Source organism: Hypomesus nipponensis, chromosome 15, assembly GCF_054491055.1.
Source record: "Hypomesus nipponensis isolate SF chromosome 15, ASM5449105v1, whole genome shotgun sequence".
NCBI classification, from domain to species: Eukaryota; Metazoa; Chordata; class Actinopteri; order Osmeriformes; family Osmeridae; genus Hypomesus; species Hypomesus nipponensis.
Window position 1 is genome coordinate 11,309,042 of NC_140375.1, and position 24,065 is coordinate 11,333,106.

General features: G+C 45.7%; 1 protein-coding gene across 1 annotated transcript in view; it reads left to right on the forward strand.

Annotated features, from left to right (window-relative positions):
• Window positions 1–15,548, forward strand: part of igsf11 (immunoglobulin superfamily member 11) — a 67,903-nt gene extending 52,355 nt beyond the window's left edge. The window contains exons 3-8 of the mRNA XM_084675016.1: window positions 195–358; window positions 6,703–6,910; window positions 7,308–7,463; window positions 9,673–9,795; window positions 11,022–11,169; window positions 12,841–15,548. Of these exons, the coding sequence (XP_084531142.1) occupies window positions 195–358; window positions 6,703–6,910; window positions 7,308–7,463; window positions 9,673–9,795; window positions 11,022–11,169; window positions 12,841–13,336 (1,295 nt within the window). The 3' untranslated portion in view covers window positions 13,337–15,548. The remainder of the gene's footprint in view (window positions 1–194; window positions 359–6,702; window positions 6,911–7,307; window positions 7,464–9,672; window positions 9,796–11,021; window positions 11,170–12,840) is intronic.
• Window positions 15,549–24,065: the final 8,517 nt, after the last annotated feature.

Below are 24,065 nucleotides of genomic sequence, written 5' to 3' on the forward strand. Positions count from 1 at the left end.
CTGTAGTTATTTTGGTTATTGGTTTATTTATAACTTAAAGAGAAGGGAATTAAAATCTCTTTAAATAAAGTCATGATATCAAATGTTGTTTAATGTTCTTTGTTGAGGTCTCTTTCAAGTTTAGACACAGTGTTATCTCATAAAATATTTGTTTTTTTCTCTTTCTGTCTCTCCTCCTCTGTTTTCCTCTGCAGTGTCTGTGAGGGCGTTGGACGTGACCGTGAGCCAGAGCAGTATTCAGGTAGCCCGCGGCCAGGCGGCCATCTTGCCCTGCTCCTTCACCACCAGTGCTGCTCTCAACAACCTCAACATTATCTGGATGGTCATACCGCTGTCCAATGCCAACCAGCCAGAGCAGGTACACAGATCCACCCTACTGTGTTGTATGTAGGGGGTCAGATGGCTGAGCGGTTAGGGAATTGGGCTATTAATCAGAAGGTTGCCGGTTCGGTTCCCTGCCTTCGTGATGTGTCCTTGGGCAAGGCACTTCACCTTACTTGCCTCTGGGGAATGTCCCTGTACTTACTATAAGTCGCTCTCGATAAGAGCGTCTGCTAAATGACTAAATGTAAATGTATGTTGCGTCGCCCAATGCAACCGAACACAAATGTCTGTAAAAGCCTTTTTGACCAGCCTTTTGGAACAGTGCGCTGATACAAGAAGTGGTAATGAAAATAAAATGAGGGATAGAGAGTTGGATGAGGAAGCAAACGTGAGCGTGGGTTGATAGTTACTAACCCCAGGAAAGTGCCTGTTATGAAGTAAAGCTGTAAGAGAACCTTGAGGCCAGTTCCACAGCGTAACGCCGAGCATCATCCACTCCTACCGTGACGTGGGCACTATTTCTGGCACACTGCTTAGAACCTAACCCGCTATACAGAGGGCCAGTATAGCACCATAGCTGTACGCGGTATTACTTTATTTTGCAGGGGCCCCTAAAGGGCCTATGTAGACTTTCAACAAACATCAAACTACCATCAACTCAGATTTACCATAGTCCATTAGATACCTAGTGTGTAGGGATTGGCTGTCTGTAGAATTGATTGGAGCTCTTAAAGCCAACCTGTATGGCAGCCAGTAACACTCTGGCCCTGAGGCATCAGGCCCCCTTCTGGGCTGGGGGAGGGCTGCCCAGTACAGCTCATTATGTACCTGACCCACCATCATCTTTACTGGAGTATTCCCTGTCAACCATGGAGCATGTGCAGACAAGGCTTTGAAAGTCCAGCCAGGACCGGATGAATTCAAGCTGCTCCATGGCCAAACCGAGGCCATGGTGTGTGTGTGTGTATGGAGGTGTGTGTGTGTGTGTGTGTGGGGGGGGTGTGTATGCTGTGTAGCCATCAAACAGAGAGAGCACAGGTTTCTCTCCTGGCCTCTTTGATTCCATCTGAGTAGTTTTCCTGTGCAGCTGCAGGGCCCCTGAACCTCACCTGCCTCCGCCACTCTCAGCCCCGGCCACATAACGCATGATGATCTTCTGCACTAATTAACGCGCGCTCACCACAGGCCCCACAAGAGCAGCTGTTCGCACTAAATACATGCACACAAACACACGCATACATGCACACACACACACGCACGGAGACACACACGGATACACACGAACACACGGACGGACAGTGGCATTGTTTTGCAGACATGTACATCTCACACACAGTTTCTAAACAGTTTACTAAATATACACCCATAGGTAGGGATGCGTCCAAATGGAAAATATCCAGACGGAATCTACGGATTCAGATTCAGAACACACGCACCATGCACATGAGCACACCTACATGCAAGGTTACACCACACACACACATATAGATGCAGTACAAAAAACAAGATACACACACATCCCACAGTGAAACAAGGGAGACGTTATTGGCAGTCCTGACCTCCTTTAAGCCTGCTCGGGCAACATGTTCACGTAAGCATCACTGAGATGCTTCACTGAGATGGGCCGTGGGGGTGGAGGGGTGGAAGGGCCGAGGGGCGGAGAGGTGGAGGGAGCGGAAAGGTGAGCTGCTGTTTCTGGAAGGTTCGAGCAGGAAGGAATGATTCCGCTCACATCATTCACGTGGTGCGGATGTATTCTCAACAGGATACAGATGTGATGCGTGTGTGTGCATGTTTGTGCACATGAGTGTATGTGTGTGTGTAGTGTATACTGTATCTACCATAGGGGATTAGCAAGACCAAACACATTGTATACCTCAGGTAGTGGCCTAGCACGTTATCAGCACATGCATGTCTGCTTTGCACATATACTCACTCTCTAGCACGACATATTGTGTGCATGGGTATTGTCATCTGCCAACACTCCATCCCTGCAGACACGTGTCATGAGTCTAGCAGGTCATTAGCTCCCAAACTGAGGCACATCACACGTCGCCTGTCCACCAACAGTCACAGTCTCATTAGAAGGCTGCGGTCCACAGTGTCTGCCCAGGGACAGGCGCAGCTCCTTCAGGTGCTGTGAGGACACCTGCTATGCGTGAACCTAGCTGGTTAGCTGTCCAAAACATTGACAGCAGTTCGGTTCAGTGCTGCTGCCTAATGCTGACACATACAAGGTCAAGGTCACGTGTGAGGAAGTAGCTGTCGTGTGGGATTATAGACAAAGACAAAAGGCCATTATTAATTACTGAACAGAGCCTCTACGCTCTCACACTAACACACACACTCACAAGCTATCTCTCTTACTCGTGTTCCCTCTTTCTCTCAAACATCCCTTCTCTTGGTCCCCCTCCCCTGCAGTATGGACACTCCCAGCACTCCTACCCCACAATCCTCCTACCAAGACTGTATGCATGCTAGAGCGGGATGGAACTCTATACTCTCTCTCCCTTCCCTGTAGTTCCATTGAAGTGTTTATGTACCGGTGCAGGCTTCCCGCTTGGTGCTTCAACCGTCTGTTTAGATTGTAGTCCTTCTGAGGAGATGAGGAGGAGAAGGGATTCATTTCGGCACCAGGTTGTTTACTGTATCTTCGATACCAGGCATCAGGTTTCAAAAGGAGGACATCAGCAGCGTTGTGCCTCCTTCCGTTACATTCTGAAGCTTTAACTGCCTTGGCATGAGTCCCTGGCCAAAACTATTTCTGGGGAATGGTGAAACTTTACCATGTGACGTGCCGCCCGATTCTAAACGCCCTCAAAGGTACCAAAATAAACTTCAGAGTGAACCCTTCCCTTCCACTACACCCCTCCCCCTCCATCTCTGTCTATTCTGCCTCATCTATTGTGTTGTAATTGTTGTCAGAGCACTTAAAGCGTGAACCAACCTTCCCAGCAGCTTCGCCAGTATGAAGCCGGCCTCAATTGCTAAATGCTAAGATCCACAGTCAAGCTGCTAAATACTTTAGTGTTTGTTTATCCTTTCCTGTGGATCCCAGATTAAGGCAGATAGAGAGGCAGGCGCTGTGTCGGACAGCAGACCTGGAAACAAATCTGTCAATTTTCCTCCTCTGGACTAATGAAATGTTGTCTTGAGCCCTAGGTGTGACATAATCCAGATACACATGCACCCACGTATACGTCCGCACGCAAACACGCACACCCATCCACACGCAAACGAGTTCAAACACACTGTAAGGTTGATTTGTAAGGAAAGGGCAGGTGGTGTGGGGGGGTGTGGGGTGGAGAGAGGTGCTCTGGGCATGGCAGTGGTAGTGGACATAAACACGTATCCCACCTACCAATTCAGGGTGGGTGGAGCAGGCGATTGAGCAGATGCTTCAGTTATATCACCAAAGGAAGGCTGCGATGCACGACCAAGTGTTTGAAACAGGGTTACCGTGGGAGAAATTGTTGAAGGATATACTGTAGACTGAAGGTGACAGAGGAGAGAGGGGGGGGTTTGTTTCAAACAGGGTTGTGGTGGAAGAGATTGGTGAAAGATATAGAATGGAACTGAGAGGAGTGTGAGAGATAGTGGGTCTTTGAAGGTATAGAGGATTAACCAGTGTTTTTTTCCCAGACAGTATGTAGTTTCGCTTGGCTAGAGTAGCGTTTGGGTATATTTTAGAGATATTTAAGAGGGAATGCAGACTGATTACAGTCTTGGGAAAGTAATGGGTTAAAGTCTATTCCGATACCATGACTTTGATAAATATGACAAATTATTTCAGGTACATTTTTGAGTTAAGGTTACATAGGTATATTGGGGAATTACTGCAGCAGTCTGGTTTTAAAGACTGTGTGGGTGTGGAGTTTGGATGAGGTGAGGGTGTGGAGGTTTGGATGAGGTGAGGGTGTGGAGGGTTGGATGAGGTGAGGGTGTGGAGGGTTGGATGGGGTGAGGGTGTGGAGGGTTGGATGGGGGGAAGGTGTGGAGGGTTGGATGGGGGGAAGGTGTGGAGGGTTGGATGGGGTGAGGGTGTGGAGGGTTGGATGAGGTGAGGGTGTGGAGGGTTGGATGGGGTGAGGGTGTGGAGGGTTGGATGGGGGGAAGGTGTGGAGGGTTGGATGGGGGGAAGGTGTGGAGGGTTGGATGGGGTGAGGGTGTGGAGGGTTGGATGAGGTGAGGGTGTGGAGGGTTGGATGAGGTGAGGGTGTGGAGGGTTGGATGAGGTGAGGGTGTGGAGGGTTGGATGAGGTGAGGGTGTGGAGGTTTGGATGAGGTGAGGGTGTGGAGGGTTGGATGAGGTGAGGGTGTGGAGGTTTGGATGGGGTGAGGGTGTGGAGGGTTGGATGGGGTGAGGGTGTGGAGGGTTGGATGGGGTGAGGGTGTTGAGGGTTGGATGGGTTGAGGGTGTGGAGGGTTGGATGGGGGGAAGGTGTGGAGGGTTGGATGAGGTGAGGGTGTGGAGGTTTGGATGGGGGGAAGGTGTGGAGGGTTGGATGAGGTGAGGGTGTGGAGGGTTGGATGGGGTGAGGGTGTGGAGGGTTGGATGGGATGAGGGTGTGGAGGTAGCAGGGTGGTAACAAGTAGCGTTGGACCTGAGGTCAGTGTGTTCGCTCTGTCATGACGCCATCTGCACGGGGGCCATGACCTCTTTTTTTCCTGCGCCGCTCAACGTAGCCAACGAGGTCACATGAGAGGCAAGGTGATCTCACGCACACATGGATAAACTCCCCCCCCCCACACACTCACACACACACACACACACACTAAAGTTCAGACATGTACGGGCACAAAAAACACACGGCACAGGATATTACAGGAACACACTCTGGCATCACACACACCACATGCAGTTGCGTGTGAGTGATTGTATCACTTTCAGACAACATGCAGCTTATTGTCACAGGTTATGAGTTGGAAGCGGGAGGGAGAGGTACAACCGGGTCGCTATGGTGACGTCAGCCGGTAGAGCTACTGCAGGCTCAGGATCAGGACAGAGAAGCAGACTCACTCAGTGTCTGGCTCTGGAGACTGCTGGAGAGACTCACTGAAGAAGAACACACACACATGCATGCACACTTACAAACACATCTAACACACTGGCATGAACACACATAGGTACATGGGTGGGCACACACACACGCTTACAAATACATGAGAAAAAATACACTGGCACACACACACATGCAGTCATGCTCGCACACAAATACAAACATGCGTTTTCCAAATGTGTTTCCAAACACACTAAACACACTGGCGTAAACGCACACACACACACACACTCTCTGGCTGCAGTGGCGTTCTGGGATCTTATCACAGCTGAGGAGCTGCCTATTCATCTGCACATAACAGGGACCAAGCACACAACGCTCAGGAAATTGCGCTACCGCAATTTACAACCGTTAAGCAGGCAGCAGTGTGTGCTACTGCAGTGTTCAAGTGTGTTTTTTTGTGTGTGTGTGAAGTGGATGGTAGTGGGTGTGTGTGTGTGTGTGTGTATGTGTGTGTGAGTGAGTGGGGCGGGTGGGTGGATGGGGGGCGGGGGAGAGGGGGACCATAGAGCTCTGGTTCAGTGCCTGACTAGGCCTTTGAACATGCCAGTTCAATGAGGCTTCTTTTTAAACACGAGTGAATAGCCCCTCTGATACCCGCTCCCCTCCCCCCCCCACCAAGCCCCCTGCCAACGTGTCTTTGTGAGCCAGCTCGGAGGGTGAGGTACTCTTCATGTGGAGGGTGGGCTGCAAATGAGTTGTTCATTCAGGAAAGTTCAAAGCTGGGGTGAAGCTTTCAAACACCTCAAGCTCTTGTAACAATCTGCTCTCACAAACGACCCACACAAGTTCAATCGCCATGTGAATTTTCTTTTTGATGCTTTGACATTATGTTTACATCACTGAGTACAACCAGTGCTTTTAGATTTGAGGGGAGATCAAAACCAGGCTAGTAATTATGTCACACTAAGTAAGCAGGTTTTGGTGTCCTGGTCATGAAGAGTTAACATGAGGCCATAGTTAGATTAAAGGTTACATTATAAACCATGTAACTACCTAGTTAGGGATAATATATATACATACATAATATATATATATATACATATATTATGTATATATATGTGTATATATATATATATATATATAAAAATATATAATCCCGATCAAGTAGATTTTTTACAGTGCAAGGGTGCCCTCTAGTGTTGGCTAACTACGTCAGTAGATCCAGTTGTTAGACTCCTTTACTGACATTGTTGTAGTTTAGTTGTTGTTGCACTCTTGATTGCATTTGTCTTCCTGTTGTAACTGTCTTCCTCCATGTCTCTTGCTCGCTCTGTCTCTCTCGCTCTCTCTCTCTCCTTCTCCCCTCCTTCTTCAGGTGATCATCTACCAAGGTGGGCAGGTATTCAGCCTTGCCAACCACCTGAATGGCAGGGTGGGCTTCGTGGCCACCATGCCCAGCACAAGTGCCTCCATCTTCATCAACAACACCCAGCTGACGGACACAGGGACCTACCAGTGCCTGGTTAACAACCTCCCGGACAGAGGGGGGCGCAACATCGGGGTCATCGGCCTTACCGTGCTGGGTAAACCCACCTTAGAGGCAGAGACAGACAGACAGACAGACAGATAGAGAGAGAGCGAGAGCATTCCAGGGTCCTTATAAAATGCAAAGAGAGAGAGGTGTTTTAAGTGGGTACAGAGTGGGAGCTACCTGATTAAACTTGCAAGCAGCTGGTGCACGTTTCTGGTGTAGGTCTGATGCCATTAGCACCCACTCCCCATATCCATCTATCCTTCTTTCCATCCATCCCTATCTCTCCTCTCCCTCTGTTCAAATAGTTCACATGAAGGCTTGAAAGTGTCATTACCATCAGAGAGCGAGCGCTAGAGAGCGAGAGAGAAAGAATATGTATCTGTGAAGAACAAATGTGGATGATATCAACGTCACACTAACTTCAACGCCCCCCCCCTCTCTCCCAGTGCCCCCCTCGGTGCCAGCGTGTCGTGTCCAGGGCACGCTGGATGTGGGCAGTGACATCATGCTGATGTGTAGCTCCGATGAGGGGATTCCCACGCCCACCTACTCCTGGGAGAAGCTGGAGTCTCTGCCCAAGCTGCCCCACACCGCCATGCAAGGTACTAAACCCCTGGCCGTCGGAGTGCCCTTTTGCCCCACCTTTGCTGGTAAATCACATCTTCTACGAGTCACACACCCGGCCACGCCCATCTGCCACACCATGCCCCGCCCACCAGACCCTGACTCTGATCCTGAAGGGTGTGACTTGTGCGGTTCAGTGATCTCAGTATGTGTGTGTGTGTGTGTGTGTGTGTGTTTAAGTTGTTTCTGACATTGTTTCTGTGTGTGTGTGAGAGAGAGAGAGAGAGAGAGAGAGAGAGAGAGAGAGAGAGAGAGAGAGAGAGAGAGAGAGAGAGAGAGAGAGAGAGAGAGAGAGAGAGAGAGAGAGAGAGAGAGAGAGAGAGAGAGAGAGAGAGAGAGATTGTACTTTACATCTATACTGCAGTGGGTGTAGGTATGTGTGTGTGTCTGTATGTTATGTAATTATGGTGTTTGTTATGATTATGCTTGGGGCTTGCTGTACACTTTGCCTACCTTTTATCTCTAAATCCTCTCAACTCTTATGAAGATCTGCTAGGCTTAGTTTGTTGTAAAACATACCAGCCAATCAAAAGGCAAAATAGAATGTAAATGATCTATCATGTCCTACTAGATGTTCAGGGCAGTAGAGTTGGGAGGGTCTGAGAGGTAGAGGACAGTATGTTTGCTGGTCACTGTCTCTCCTCTTCTTTCCAGCTGTGAACACAGCTCAGTGTCTGCACTTCACCTCCACGCCTCCCTCAGACAATATCTGGAATTCTTTACCACTTTTAGATCATTTGATGTATCCTATCTGATGTGCTGGATGGGTGGAGTTTGCAGGTCTGGGATTGCTCATTATGTTACACTGGGCATAATGGAATCAAGCCCAGATCAAGTGAAATTATTCCAGATACTGTTGAATCAGGGTCGGCTCACCATCATACACTACTGATAAATTCATCTCAATGCAACTACCCTCAGGGATATATTGACAATGTTGTGGTGTTTCAGGGATCTTGTATTTCCTTTGGCATCAAGAAAATGATTTGAATATAAATTGACTTGGAAACACAAGAACATGATTTTCTTTTCTGTTGATAACATTTGAGGGCTTAAACCTCCAGCCCCTCTACAAAACTATTGTCAAAACATAATACTGAAACTGCTGTATGTGAGCTTTTTATTGAGATTTGCTGAAAAGATAGCTATCTCTGTTTACAGACTTCCTTCTCAAGCCTCTTTTCTCTCTTTCTTTCTCTCTCTCTCTCTCTCTCTCTCTCTCTCTCTCTCTCTCTCTCTCTCTCTCTCTCTCTCTCACTATCTCTCTCTCTGTCTCTCTCTCACTCTCACGCTCTCTCTCTCTCTCTCTCTCTCTCTCTCTCTCTCTCTCTCTCACACTCTCTCTCTCTCTCTCTCTCTCTCTCTCTCTCTCTCTCTCACTCTCTCTCACACTCTCTCTCTCTCTCTCTCTCTCTCTCTCTCTCTCTCTCTCACACTCTCTCTCTCTCTCTCTCTCTCTCTCTCTCTCTCTCTCTCTCTCTCTCACTCTCACTCTTTTGTTTTGGGCAGTAGACTTTAAGCTGCTCAGTTCCATGGCTATATTTCTTTGTAAAACAACACAGAAGGATGCCAAGGAAAAAGAGACAGAAAGAGAGAGAGTATAAGAGTGAAAGAGAGCGAAGGGGCAGTAGAGAAATCTAGGTCAGCAATCTGGATTTGAAAACTCTCACTATGTGCTCCTCAAATTCCCAGGGCACAGTGGGCTGTTCTTAAAGTCAGTAGCATGTTTTGAAAGTAACAGCTCATGCACAGAATATATTGGTCATTTTGTGAACCATGATATTACCTCATGTTCCAGTGGACTGAGAAACATCCCCACTCCAATGTGTAGTGGTAGTTTGGCACCCTCTAAAGGTGTGTTTTTGCAGTGGTCATACTAAGACCCTGGAAGCAGCACTGTTCATTTTGACCTAGATGATGACCAAGAGTTTACTGTTGACTATAATGCAAATGATTGACAATGGAGTCATGGTTACTCTAAGTTACTTTTAAGTGTGTGTGTTTGTATACCTGTCTCTTTGTGTGTGTGTGTGTTCCTATCCGTGTGTGTGTGTTCCTGTCAGTGTGTGTGGACAGGAATGTCTGTCCGTGTGAGGATGTGTGCATGCTTTACATACCTGGATGTGCATGCCTGTGTGTGTGTGTGTGTGTGTTAACCCCCCTTCCTCTCCCTGTGTGTGTCCCCAGACCAGATGCAAGGGACAGTCACACTGAGGAACATCAGCACCAGCACATCTGGACTGTACCAGTGCATCTCCTCAAACGCCATCGGCAAGAGCACCTGTCTGCTCAACCTGCAGGTGGTAGCGCGTAAGTAGCTCTGGGCATTGTGTAAATAATAACAGCATAAAAGGAAACATTTTTGGACCTGCAGAAGGGCCTTACTGCAGCTCACACTCTTCATAAAAAGAATACTGTGTTGAACCATTTGACAATGTAGGGTTATTTTGAACCAAAAATGGCTCTATCTGCTCTGAAAAGGTAGCCAGACGTTGTCATACTCATAATTCTAGTCAGAATATGAGTCTGAAACCCCTCCGTTGGGCTGTGACTATGGGCGTGTTTCAACCGAACCCGGAAAAAAATGCCTCTTTGCTGAATTGGATAGACCAACAACCAATCAGAGCAACGTAATATGTTGTTTGTTGAAAACGAATTCAACCCAAGCGCTCTTTGGTGACGTGGTTGATTACGATACTGTTGATCATCTGTCCATCATCGTACAAAGCCCGCCCTGACAATTTGATTGGTCCGAACAGCTCCTGTTCGGACATATTTTTCCCAAAACTAGCAATCCCAGCCAGGCTAGCTGAAAAGCATTTTTAGGAGTGCAAATCCACCTGTTGGAAATGCCATGGACAGCCACTCAACCAAATTGAATCATTTGCTTCTCCAACTGACAGACGTGTTTTAAGTGGTAACAGAGTGGGAGCTACCTGATCAAACTTGCAAGCAGCTGGTGCACGTTTCTGGTGTACGTCGGATGCCATTAGCACACCCACTCCCCATATCCAGTAAGAGAGGGAGAGGGAGAGGGAGAGGGAGAGGGAGAGGGAGAGGGAGAGGGAGAGGGAGAGGGAGAGGGAGAGGGAGAGGGAGAGGGAGACTGTAGAGACTGGAGACTGGAGACTAGAGTAGACTAGTGGGCATGCTGTGGCCATTCAACCCGTTTTAATGATTTATTCATGTTGTAATGCTCAGGAGCCCTGGAGTGACTCTGTAGACCAGCAGGCACAGGGCCTGGGATTTAGTACTTCTGCTGTGAAAGAGGTATTACCATCACGACTGAGTCCCAGTTCCAGACAGACATTTTTAGACTTTCATTTGTCATTGAGAGGTGGGGGGGGGGGAAAGGTAGGCAGCATCGGAAACATGGCTGATATCAAAAACATATACCACACCAACAATTTCAACGTGTCCAGTAGTTTTACGAAATGAATGAAAGAATGAATGACGTGCACAGCTACCCACTTAAACAGCCACCCACTACCGCAGTACCAACGTATCTGTAACCTGTGTGTCCACTGTCCCCCCAGCCCAGCCCCAGAGTGTGGGTCTGATAGCAGGCACCATCGCCACGGGCATCCTGGCTGTCATCATCTGCTCCCTGCTGGTGGTGGTCACGCTCTTCTACTGGAAGAACAAGAACAAGTACGAGGAGGAGGAGATCCCCAACGAGATCAGGTGGCTCTTCCTTCCTCCCATCAATCCATCCATCCATTCATTTATCCATCAATTCATTCATTCATTCATTCATTCGTCAAATCAAATTGTATTTGACTGTTATAAAATGTCACAAATGGCTTCACAGATCCAAAAGCCATCCTAAACTCTCAGGAGACACGCCCAACTATCAGGGAGAGAAACAATGAAAACCTTGAGAGGAGTAATTCAGTGATTCATCCATTCATGCATTTTATCCATCCATCCATCCTCTCAATCCAGTGTCTTGCATTCATAAAGCTTTGTGGTCTTCATTGAAAATGTGTACAGACTGGTGTCTGTAGGCCTACTACAAATCAGCCATCCGGGTCGGTCTGGTTTATGCTCAGTTGATTATGTTCATATGAATTTTAAATGTACAACCCCCCCCCCCCCCCCCCACCAAAAACACAAACTTGTAGTTCCCCCCAAAACTTTCACTCATATCAACCATACTTTGTCATTTCAAACACTCTTCGGGAGTTCTGATGGTGTAAAAAATGGGGTCCAAATTACTCCCTAGATTAGCTCATAAATTGGTTTGGAAGATAAATCGTGGTTCAAATAGTCCGGTCCTGAGCGTCTGCATGGATAACATCTGTCTCATTTTGGGCTTGACTGCATCTCTGCATGCAGATGTCCTAGCTGGCGGCTTCACACACTTCACACATCACAATCTTCTCTCAGACACAATCGATCACCGCCAAGCTGTACTCCAGTCAATATTCTTCATGACTTTATTATTACAACAGAAACACTTTTGCAATGGATTTGATTTTAAAGCAACGTAGGCTAGTTATGGTTGGTGTATTTATTTTAAAAGCAAATTATTAATAATTGAAATAGAATTAAATTCTTTCGTGACTTTTTTGAAATTAATCTCTGTATTCGAGGCAATCATTGGATAATTGTTGTTCAAGTTAGTTGATAGGAGATTGCAAAATACATTAGGGACTCTCAATTCTATTTCAAATCAGTTTTTAGTTTGTGGGGCGACGTTCATAAAGAGACTTCTGGCTGATCTGAGTGCAGCAGTAGATAGAAACCGACTGTAGGTCCCTAGCCGGTAGAGTCTTGCTCTTGCTGCAAGGCGCCTTCTAGCAGTTTGAAATATTAATGGGCAAATCATTATATGTTAACAGTAAATAATTTAAGACAGTTTAATTGACAACCTCACATAAATCAAATGTATCTCCATTACTGTCAGCTCAAGTTAATTTAAATTGGCAGAGAGAGAGAGAGAGAGAGAGAAAGTGCTCACCCCATTGTATGTTTCATGAGTCATGATCAAATACCTTTCCTTATTTATTTAGATGAATTTTTTGGGGCTATCGCACCAACTTTGATTACAAATAGGCTTTCATATATAAAACTGCACAAACCATATAAAAGCTTAATCAAATGATTTATTCAAGGTTTTGCGTATGAGTCATGCGCTATTGGATTGGATTATCACAAAAGAGCATGAAAATGGCATTGATGTTAAAGTGTTATTGAATAATGTGTTTTTAACCGCAAACCTGTTCAAACAGAAGTGTGCTACAGTATGTCAAAGTGCCTGATTGAGACTTGTCTGCTCTTCCATGACCTGTCTTCTTTGCCCTCTGCTTTGCTCTGCCCTGTCCCTGCCATGTCCCTGACACGTCCCTGCAGGGAAGATGACCTGCCCCCAAAGAGGTCTTCGTCTGTGAAAGCTTTCCACGCAGACGCCTCATCCTCAGAAAACGACACGCTAACCTCCACCAACACATACAACAGCCGCTACTGGCACAACCCCAAGCCCAACTATGACACCAACTCCTACACCCGTTACAACGGTGACACCCGCCAGACCTTCTCCACAGGCCATCCCCCAGCCACCACAACGGCCCCGGGTTCCGCCCCGGGTTCCGCCCCTCTCGCCCGCCAGGCCTATTCCAACGGAAGCCACACCCTCCCCCCGCCCAAGACTCTGGTGGTCACCACCAACTCCGCCCCTTCCCCTCCCACCATGGTTCGGAGTAATGGCTCGGTGAGCCTCAAGCCTGTAACCATGGGCTCCCACGGGCAGCACACACACTCGTACGCGGTGAGCCAGGCCACGCTGGAGCGCATGGGCGCAGTTCCCGTCATGGTGCCGGCTCAGAGCAGAGCAGGGTCGCTGGTCTGAACCTATACCCTCCAGAATGTTCTACCTGGGCCTCGAACTCTCTATGAACCAGTTTAGGACTCACTCTCTCTGAGAACCCCCCCTGTGCACTGTCTGAGACTCAATGAAGAAGCCTGCCTCCCTTTACTAGGATCTCTTTCTATCCCTTTTTAACTGATATATAACTGGTTAACTCACAGAGTTCACTTAATGCCAACTCCATGCTTACTGGATCCCAATCTCAAGCAACATCCGATGTTCTGCTCCTATTGATCCTTTTCTGTGGCGTGTGTGGTCATGATGCTTTACTGATAATGAGTGGAATGAAAATCACACAGGAGGAGGAGAAGAGGAGGGACTGGAGACAAACTGGATCGTCCCATTAGCCTCAGAACCGGGTCATTGTGATAGTGTGTGATTTCTGTGTGTGTGTGTGTGTGTGTGTGTGATGAACATCAGATGTGTCAAGTTTCTATTTCCTTGTTCTGTCATTGCTAACTCCTCCCAGGACACCCCTCAGAATGTGCATGTGTATGAAAGTAAAACTGCAGCATTAGGTTTCTTTTAATAACCGTTGTTTGGATATTGATTTAAGCGTAAACTGTAGAAGATTGATGTCTTCACAGTTGTTTTAAATGATCAAGATGACTTTTGGAAATGGCCTTAGAAGAATATAGATGGAAAGTGAATGTTTCAATGGGGAAAAAGGGTGTGGAATTGTATTTTGTTCTCCTTTCAAGAAAGTCACTGTACGGCGCATATAATGTGATGGTCTCATGACAAAATGGCAGGCACAGAGTGATAGAAAAGACAATGGTGCTCATTTCCATCTCAAAAAGGGTTAGATGTGTTGGTCTATGTTAACCCAAACCCTAACAGTCAACCAAACTAGAAGTAAAGGAATGCTTCATTCACTGAACTCTGGTTTTGTAAGCACCTTCTCTGGCACAGTTAATTAAGAAATCTCTATTAAGATCTTGCCCTGGCAACTGCACATTTCCTTCACAAACACTTCTCACAAAACGACATTTGCCTGGAGTTCTGAAACTTGAAACTACATTTTAAGTCATGCAGACATTTTGGTACTTGTAGTCAGAGCTGTTAGTGAGTGCTGCATACGTACATGTTGTCGCTTTGTTGTGACCAAGTCTGGCCCACGTCATTGATGCTCTGAAGAGAACAGCAGGGGACATGTTCATACATCCTTTATAAGACACGAAAAAACTATATTTGAAAGGGGTGGCTCTTGAAAGAGGCTAACTGTTTTATACTGTAAATATTTTAACTACTACTGGTAGACTAGATTGTCAATCTAAGAAAAAAGTCTGATGTCTGATGGATTTTACATCTCATGTGTCTTAATTTAAGAGGTCTGCTCTTTTCTGTCCTGTTAGACACTGATATTGTTTGGAGAGGCTGCTGTCCCATTCTTGATGAGAGGGGTTAGGTGCTCCACTGTGTTTCCGCTGGCTAACAGAATTAATTTCATTAAAGTGAAGTTGTTGTCATCAACTTAAACAGAAACAGTAGGCAAATATGTACTTTTCACTTTTAACCTTTAAATAGCTTGTAATGTTTGAACGGACAGTTGTTTACTTTGCTGACAGTTTTCTTTAAACACTGCATCCCATTTGCTGCTACCAGTGAGACCACCTTTATCCCAGTATGGTTAGAGCTGCAGTGAGTGGACTTTTCTGTCTACTTTCAAATGCTTCTCCGTCGATGGCATTGATGTATTGAGTTAGCGAAGCCCTCCACCTCTTTGGAACTGTTCGATCCATTCCATTTGTTCGGACTAAATCAAGCTTGCCTTGATCAATTAGAGAAATATAAAAAAAGGTGTTGTTGACCAAAGTTTGCTGCCAAACAAACAAACAAAGAAATCACTTGATAAAAAAAATGTATGCAGTTTTTTTTTGCGGATTCCAATTGGGCCCTGAGTCTACCAATAGATCAAACTGGCACCTTGTGTCCATCCAGAAGACTCTGGAAGTAGACATTTTAGGGACTTCATCAGAGCTGGAATGGCATGATGTAGACCCTGATGTTTAATACCTCTGTCTTCTGCTTTAAAGGTTCCACATTTGAAAGTAATTTAAGACTTGGAAGTGCAGTGATTTGGGGCTCAGAATGGCATCACTAGACAGTTTTTAAACCTAACCTAAAACTTATTTTTTAATTTATGTTTTTGTATGAACTTTCCAATACAGTATTATCTATTCTGTTCTTTGTATTGCAAGTCTTAATACTTGACTACATCTTTGACACGAGAAAAAGTCAAATGGTAATGGTGTGATACCAATCATTTATTATTTCTTAGGATAACCAAAAAATTTAACATTAAGGTGTACCCACAGTTTTTTAGTGTAATGTTACGTTTGCCATTAAATGATAGATGCGCTTCAATAAACTACATAATTGAGGTACATGGAAATTTGCTCTGGTACAAATTCATTACAGCGTATCCAGTCTTGTTAACTAAAGCAATATGATTGGTGGAAAGAATGCTCTGTTGACCTCTCAATATTTAAATAATTTTAGCAATAATGGACCGCCACAGAACGATCACATTTTACTTGTTGTTCAACGATTTTGAGGGGATTTCCCAGTACAGATTAAGGCAATTTCTGGATTAGACAACAATAATTTGATGTACAGGATCTGTAATCCAGAACAAGGTACAGTCTGTGCTAGATTGTTTGTTTTTTTAAATCTCAAATTTATTTCGAAACCATGGCTGAGACACTGTTCACTAGGATCAGGTAATAAGTCTCTATGTCTACAACAACTTTTGTTGGGGGATGTCTACATGGAGCTACAAGAATGAGCATGCATGTTTATGATTTGTTAATCTGCTTCTCTCAAGCCTGCGGCTGTCCACACTACTGTAGATCTACACAAGCAAGAAAGACACAGCCATTCATCATCACCACAACATCCTCATTTCACTAGCAGGTGTCAGGTTGAAGTTGAGTGGGATGAGATAGTTTAATACGCCTATCCCAGCGACAATAATGGTGACGAGAGGAGTACCCCAAAACTATCATCTTACTCTCTGACCCATAATCTTTATTACTGAAGCACTCTAGAAGAACTGATCCCAGGCCAAAAAGAAGATACACTGGTGCATAATTTGCCAAGGCCATAGCGACATCAGGTTGTGTGTGTGTGTGTGTGTATATAGATAAATACAAAGTTATATTGTATTGCCAATAGTCTTTTGTACATATGTAAAATAAGATCTTGTACTTACTGTTGGGTTGATATAAAATATGTAAAATTAACACTGGAAGTTGTAGTGAAATAAATATTGTTAATATATTCAATTTGCAGTTTATTTCTATGCTGTGGATATTTACTGTGAGTGTATGTGGGTGTGTCCAGGTGTAAGTATGTGTGTGTGTCTCTGAACTGGGACTGAAATGGAGACCAGAAGACTGTACCTGTGTGTCTCTACACATGTTAAGCGTCTCTGAAGTGTTCCTTCTTGGAAAAAAACAAAAAACAATACCCCAGTTCACCATAAGAGGGCACAGCTGTCTCACTACTCAATGCACCAAACCACTTAAATTTGCTTAGCTAAAACCTGCTGCTCTGTATTGATTACAGAAAGAAATGTGACAGTTTCCAAGTTTTATATTTAACTTCCTAATCATAAACAACTTTTAATTAGACAGTAATCCTGACCAGAAATGCTAACCCAAATTGGTTAGGCCCAGTTAAAAATTCTGAAAATAATTGGGTTATTCAAATAGACCAAGGAGTTGATTTGATGTTAATGGACTTTGCAAGATTTGAATGCTACAGTGATGGATTTAGATCAGCCAAACAATTGTAATTTTGATTAATCAACCACGCTCCTGTATTAATGTTGTGTTAATTAAAATCACTCTCTTCAATAATCTCTCATTAATCCACAAGGTGCTGTTTTTCCACATAAGTATAATGCCAGTCTTTGTTTTCACCCTCTGTGTACTTTCCTCTAAAACGCTCTTTCCGTAATGTAGGCTCTTGTTCTGTTGTGATAAGAGAAATGGAGATTTGTGCTCTTAGAGATAGCGCCTATTCAGGGAATTTGCACTTGAGAAGAGCAGTGAAGGATATGTGGGAAGGAGAAATTGGGGTTAACGACCTTCTCTGTATGACTTGGATTGCATGAATCAAAGAATTGTTTAACCCACATAATATCAACCCTGTTTAGTGGCCAAGCTCTCCCAGGCAAATGCAGACTGTATTTATTATGCTTGGGCCTTCCTCTCTCTCTCTCTCTCTCTCTCTCTCTCTCTCTCTCTCTCTCTCTCTCTCTCTCTCTCTCTCTCTCTCTCTCTCTCTCTCTCTCTCTCTCTCTCTCTCTCTCTCTCTCTCTCTCTCTCTCTCTCTCTCTCTCTCTCTCTCTCTCTCTCTCTCTCTCTCTCTCTCTCTCCAACCCTCCCTTTCTTAACCCTGACAGATGTCTTTACGGCTGGCCGTGACAATCTGCAGTATATATTTTAAGCACCTGCCACTGCTGATAACCATAGGAAGCTTTTAACTTTATTAAACTGTCAGATGGCCACCATGTTTTATGTTTGCCCCCGGACTTACAGGTTTTTACATGAGACTCCATAAAATTGCCCTTTCAGCCTCCGGAAATGAGCAAGCAATGGGGGCACAATTTACTGCCCCCCTCCAGTCTCCAAATCTGAGACAAAGCTTCAGACTGGCATTAAAATATCCTATTATTCCACTCAGAGATCAAATTCTAATCAAGCTTCGATCAATGTTGTTGGATCTTGGAGTGGAGACAGGTAAGTGACAGAAAGTTGTGATATGTTCTTAATCCAAAAGGTTATCGTTCACCTGATAATGCCACTTTTTAAAAGATGACAGATGATGACATTTTCAGGAAAATACAAAGCCTTGTTAACGACCATGTCCTCCTCTCCTCAGTTCGGCTCTCCTTTCCTGTCCAGTCCTCTCCTCTCAGCTGAGGTTTTTAGAGAAGCCTTCGATCCGTATGAGACACTGAAAAGCCTACTTCGCAGAGATTCAAACAAATGCCATGATGTCCTCAAACAATATTAAACTTGCTTGTAACATGCTTTAAGCGATACCTCAAAGACAAATAGCATGCAGTGTCCCTTTCCAGGCCATCTCAGTTCTATAGCTTGGTGACAGAACCACCTTTGCAAACAAACCCACGACCCATCACCCACCGTAACCCCTCATCTCCATCAGACGTTAGGCCCATGACAAATGACCCCCCACGGGCCAAGTCAGCCAATCAGGGTTCTGTCACAGGTTTTCCTCTCAGCACCCAGTACGCTAGTCAAGAGAACACAACGACCATCCATTATGTGCCCAAATGCAGATTGATTTCTGTTAGCCGTGTCCACTGAACAGCCAGTCGCAGAATAGCCTTGAGCTATAGGCCTCTATTTTGGCTCTTCTTCAGCCCTCTATAAAGCCCTTTGTGATTCATGGCCCTGTATGCCAGGGGATGCCTGACTGGCGATACTGGGGCAAAATAATTGGTCTCTAAATTAAATTGTCATAATAGAATGTTCCTTCTTACTCTTCATGCCTGTACTTTGCTCTGTTCTTCCTTTCTTGTTTTCTCTCTCTCTCTCTCTCTCTCTCTCTCTCTCTCTCTCTCTCTCTCTCTCTCTCTCTCTCTCTCTCTCTCTCTCTCTCTCTCTCTCTCTCTCTCTCTCTCTCTCTCTCTCTCTCTCTCTCTCTCTCTCTCTCTCTCTCTCTCTCTCTCTCTCTCTCTCACACACATTTCAGGCAAGGTTAAAACCTAAGTAAATCTTCAAGATGGATGTAGCCAGCATATTTGTTTACCTGGGAGGAAAGGCGGGCAACAAATATACAGAAAACACTCACATGGCATATGTAATGCATCGACAGAAGATAAAGCCAAAGTATTAAGATACATATTTTTCCCAGAGCCCAGCATTGCAGAAAAGAAGAGAACAAACTCCACCAGCACTCTGCCGAAGAATATGTATGCCAGTCCAGTATGCCAGACTATACACTAATCCACCTTGAGTCATCTCGTAGTCATTACTGTTGTAGGGTTATGGTGTGCTGAATTGCTGCCTTCCTTCCTTCCTTCCTGCCTGCCTGCCTGCATTTGGATTGTTCATACGTGTTGTGGGTTAGGAGCTGCTGAGCCCACTAGGGTTCTCAGACATGAAACACAGAACGGTGTCTGCATCCACACTTGAAATGGTGCCGTGACCGCCGCACTCTCTCCGCTTGCCGGCATCGAACGAGCCGAGGACCCACAGGGGGGAAAGGCCACATTAAAACACCTAACTCTTTTAGCTGCAGGAGTCCCACAGAGACACTTATTGAAACATCACCGCCTTCTAGCTGGAGCTAGTTGGCTCCAGTAGCCCTGCCTCGGGGAGCCCGTCCAGGATAAGGCTCGCTAGCTGCCAGGGACCAAGAGGCGGAGGGGAGCGAGGCAGAGCAGAACAGGAGCAAAACACTCATTAATCAAAGACTCTCGGCAGAGTGCGAGATAATCAACTGTGGGCCCGTGTGATGGACCCCATGGGGTAGTGTCACTGAAAATAGACAAAGCAGCCAAGGCTCTATTCAGGACAGAGACGGAAAGTACTGCTCCGGCAGTCATTAGTGTTGTTGTGGGACTGCTGTGCTACAGTCCTGGGTCAGAAAGAGAGAGAGTATCTTTCAACTGCTTAGCGAATTGGGAAATCCGTTTTCAGGGTCATGGTAGAGCACTTACTGTACAGGAACCTGTATTTTTCGAATGTTTTTAGTGGTTGTGAGCAAATGCAAATTCAGCAGAAGCACTCAATGTAGGCCTACAGTAGGTTGTTTTGTTGTTTTTCCAGAGTTGCTGCAACTGCAACTTGCTGCAACTTAAAACAAATTATAAATTGCTAACTTTTCTAACTTTTCGCCTCGTGAATTTGTGTCGCTCATTCTGGTCGTAGTTTACTTCCTCCGGGTCCACAGGAGCCACTGTTTCAATTGTGCAGATGAAAGCTTGCAGTAGCCCACTCAGCATCACAATACAAGTCATGAAGCCACAAGCTTCACTGGAAAAAGATGTGGAAAGCTAGGATTTGGTCGATTCTATTTCAGTTCAATTAAATTTGGAATTTATGAAAGTCAATTTGACTGAACTGTCCAGTTGAAAATACAACCAGATGTCATCTCCAGATAATTTAAACGGGGCCTCTACAGATTAAGTTAACAGGTGACTTTGCCAAGAATGACAGGAGAATCTATAACTCTTGACAAATAAACACATTTGTATCTAACCCATCAAGCTCTCAAAATGTTCTGTGAGTTTGTAGATGATCGTTACATCCAACCCATATGAAACAATTTAAACCTTCAATCCATATTGACTTAGCAGTAGTACCCAAGCAGAGCGCAGTCGGTAATGCCACCTACAAACCAAACGGACAACACAAACCCGACCTGAAATATGAGGCGTGCCATTGTTTGGTGAACCACAGCTAATTAACCAGGGAATAATAGCCTCGCGCCTTCTTATTTAGAGTGAGGATTTATGGGAGGTAAGACCACAGATTTACCGCAGGAGTCAACAACTACGATGCTCAGTTTGTGATGATAACAGACACACAGCTGGCTGCGGAAAGCACGCTGCCAGAGAGAATAAAGACATCCCCAGCAGTAATGCTTGACAAAGGGGCTCAGTCCATTAAATACACAAGCTTTCATATTAATAAGCTGTTGTTCCATTCGGTTTTCAAGCATGCTAAGTGACAGCGGGTCATATCCTGGCTGTCGGCACAGAAGGTGAAAGCACAGTCTGCAGGGTAGAAAGTTGGGGGGTGAGGAGGGGATGTTGAAGGTGAACAAATGTGTCGGGTGGCAGGCAGAAGCTGGTATGGCTGGCAGACTGGCAGAGAGATGTGTACCGGAGTCAACCAGCTGACAAGTGCCATCCCCAATTATAGTCCCAGGAGACAGGCTGGTAATTAGGTCTGGAGAGTGAATTCCAGAGAGGCTGCTGCATAATGTGGTGGTGGTGTGTGTGTGTGCCTGTGTGTGTGTTCCTCAGAGAGCCATAGTGTGTGAAAAAGTCCCATAGGTATACTTTGACAGTGGTGTGTGTGTGTGTGTGTGTGTGTGTGTGTGCGTGTGTGTGTGTCGGAGGCTTACTTTATGGGACAGAGGAAACATTGAAAATGCTAATATGCTGTGACACCAGAACAGTGTTCTCCTCCTTGACAGGGGCACCGGTCTGCATTAGCCCACCATGACTGACTCTCAAAAACACATACAGGTGTTTATCCTAACACGGGGCTGCACCCCGCCCCGCCCCCCCACCCCACCCCACACACACACACTTGTTCTGTACATAAAAGTCAACACAAAAACGTGTACATGCTGAAACACACACCCACACTTGACTTTCATCTTACACAATCTAGCAAGTCACACAAGTGCCCTCAAAACTTACTGCTCACACACTCCCCCGATCATCCTGCCCTCCCCCCACATACCCCTTCTTCTCTCTACCACCTCTCACCCCCAGACTCACTTATCTGCCAGTGTGTGATTTGTTGTCCTTGGTCATTCTGACAAGTTTGTTACAGCAGGTAGGGAAGAAGAAGAGCCACTGAGAGAGCCACCACTGAGGTATTTTCTAGGCTTGGTTGATGTTTATTTGTGTGTGAAAGTGTTTGTGTATGTACAACTTGATGGCCGCTCCGTGGTCGAGGTTTCTCACTCCATGGTGGAGGCGGTTACTGTCTTGGGAAGCCTTATGCTGTTAAGCACTTTACTGATATTGGCAGTCCAGTCTGCATCGTCCAGTCTGCATCGTCCAGTCTGCATCGTCCAGTCTGCATCGTCCAGTCTGCATCTGCATGTTTGATCAGCTGGACATTTCTGTGATCTGCTTGTCTATCTGACTCCACCTTCCCACCACTGAGGTATTTTCTAGGCTTGGTTGATGTTTCTTTGTGTGTGAAAGTGTCTGTGTATGTACTAACCCTAACCCTTGATTACCCAGAACCCCCCTGTAACCCCTACGCTAGCTCTTGAACTTGTGAGGACCAATAAAATGTCCCCACAAGTTCAAAACAGTTATGGTCTTCTGGTACCCCCGCCCCCCCTTCACACACTCACACAAGCACACTCACATTTATGTTTAAAAGTAAATTCTCCACTTCTTTTGGTGTTTGGAGTCCCAGTGGAGTGGAACATTGAAGGTGTTACACCTCCTACCTAGGCTTGGTGAAAGGAAACCATTGCTTTAGTTACACTTTAAACACCACCGATATAATAACTGTGATTCACATCTGTTCCAGACAGCCTAGAATTGAATTGCCTGAAGCAAAAAACAAGAACCCGTTGCTAATGTCTGTGTGTGTATGTGTGTGTGTGACTTTGTTGGTGTCTTACCATGGCTCGCAGATGAAATACTCAAAGCGAGTCCAAGTTTATGGGGTGTGACAGGAGCCGGACTAGGTCACCATTAGGCCTATAGCTGGTGCCCCATCCTGAGCCCAAATGGCAGCCAGTCGCCTGGAGGCCTGTCACGTCACAGCCGTAATGGCCGCTCCACAGCCCCTTGTCAGAGCCATAATGGCCGCTCGGCAGCCACACCGTAGGGCGAGAGGCCGGTTCAATGAGGAACATATGCTGACTGCCAGAGCCTGTCCTGGTGCACAAATCAGCGAGGCCAGGGAGAGATGTTGCTCCAGCCGTTTGCTGCTCTACGGAACGGCAGTAAATCCCGCCTGCTTTCTCCTGGCATGTTGCACCGTTAAACTGCCAGTCGATATACGGCCCCGGGGCTCTGACATCAGACTCTCACCCTGGTCCGTGGACTGCCCTGTCACCATCTGACAGATAAGGGGGGGAGGAGATGAGTATTGACTGGAGTTTGTAAAAGGAGTGTCAAACTAGCGCAGGGTCGGTTGATGTGTAGTGGCCACAACGAGGAGGGAAAAGGACTGTTCCCTATCCTGTGTGAACCCACATTCTGCTGACACACAACAATGGTGGGTGCTCTATCGAGGAAACTCCCGAAGCGCTGGCCACAAAAGTGTTATCCGATTTGCTTTATTTATAAGACGTTTGAAATGTCGATATGCAAGTTGACTGCAGTACAATCAAGTCACCCTGATCTTTCGAGAGGGAACATCTTTATCCAATCAAATTCATTCTTGAAATTAAGCTAGGGGATTCATTTAAGTATTAAGCTTCAGTCCTTCAGACCATAGCATCCACATCACACATTTTGAAGACATTTTTTTTTTGAATGTAATCCTTTGGAAAAGCCCCAAAAATTGTTTCATCCCAGGGGCGTTGTTAGACATAAAACTCTACTGGGGCACAAGCCCTAATTCATATCCATTTTTTTTCTTCCAAACGTGCTGCGCACCATGCACTACTCGGCTATAGAAACTCAGGGACTTATGTTATATCAGCTTTGGCAGAAACATCAATAGTTATTGCGAGCACACACATTTCTTTTGCATTCATTTGAGCGCAAATACAGTTTTTTTGAGCTTACGTAATATTGTTTTAGTCAAAAATAAGATGATCGGTAGGCCTATCATTTATGTTTCTTAGGCCTATCTAATGTTTTCTTAGCCTACCTCAATTCTGACTTGTGTGCCGAGTTTGACACCTGGACTTCTGTGTGCACGCTGCAGTGGCTATTTGGCAAGCTCAGAAGAGCGGCTGACATGGAATTCTGCATGCATCATTTGTGTTTTCGGTTAAACCACTTTGATTTTACAAGTGTTGA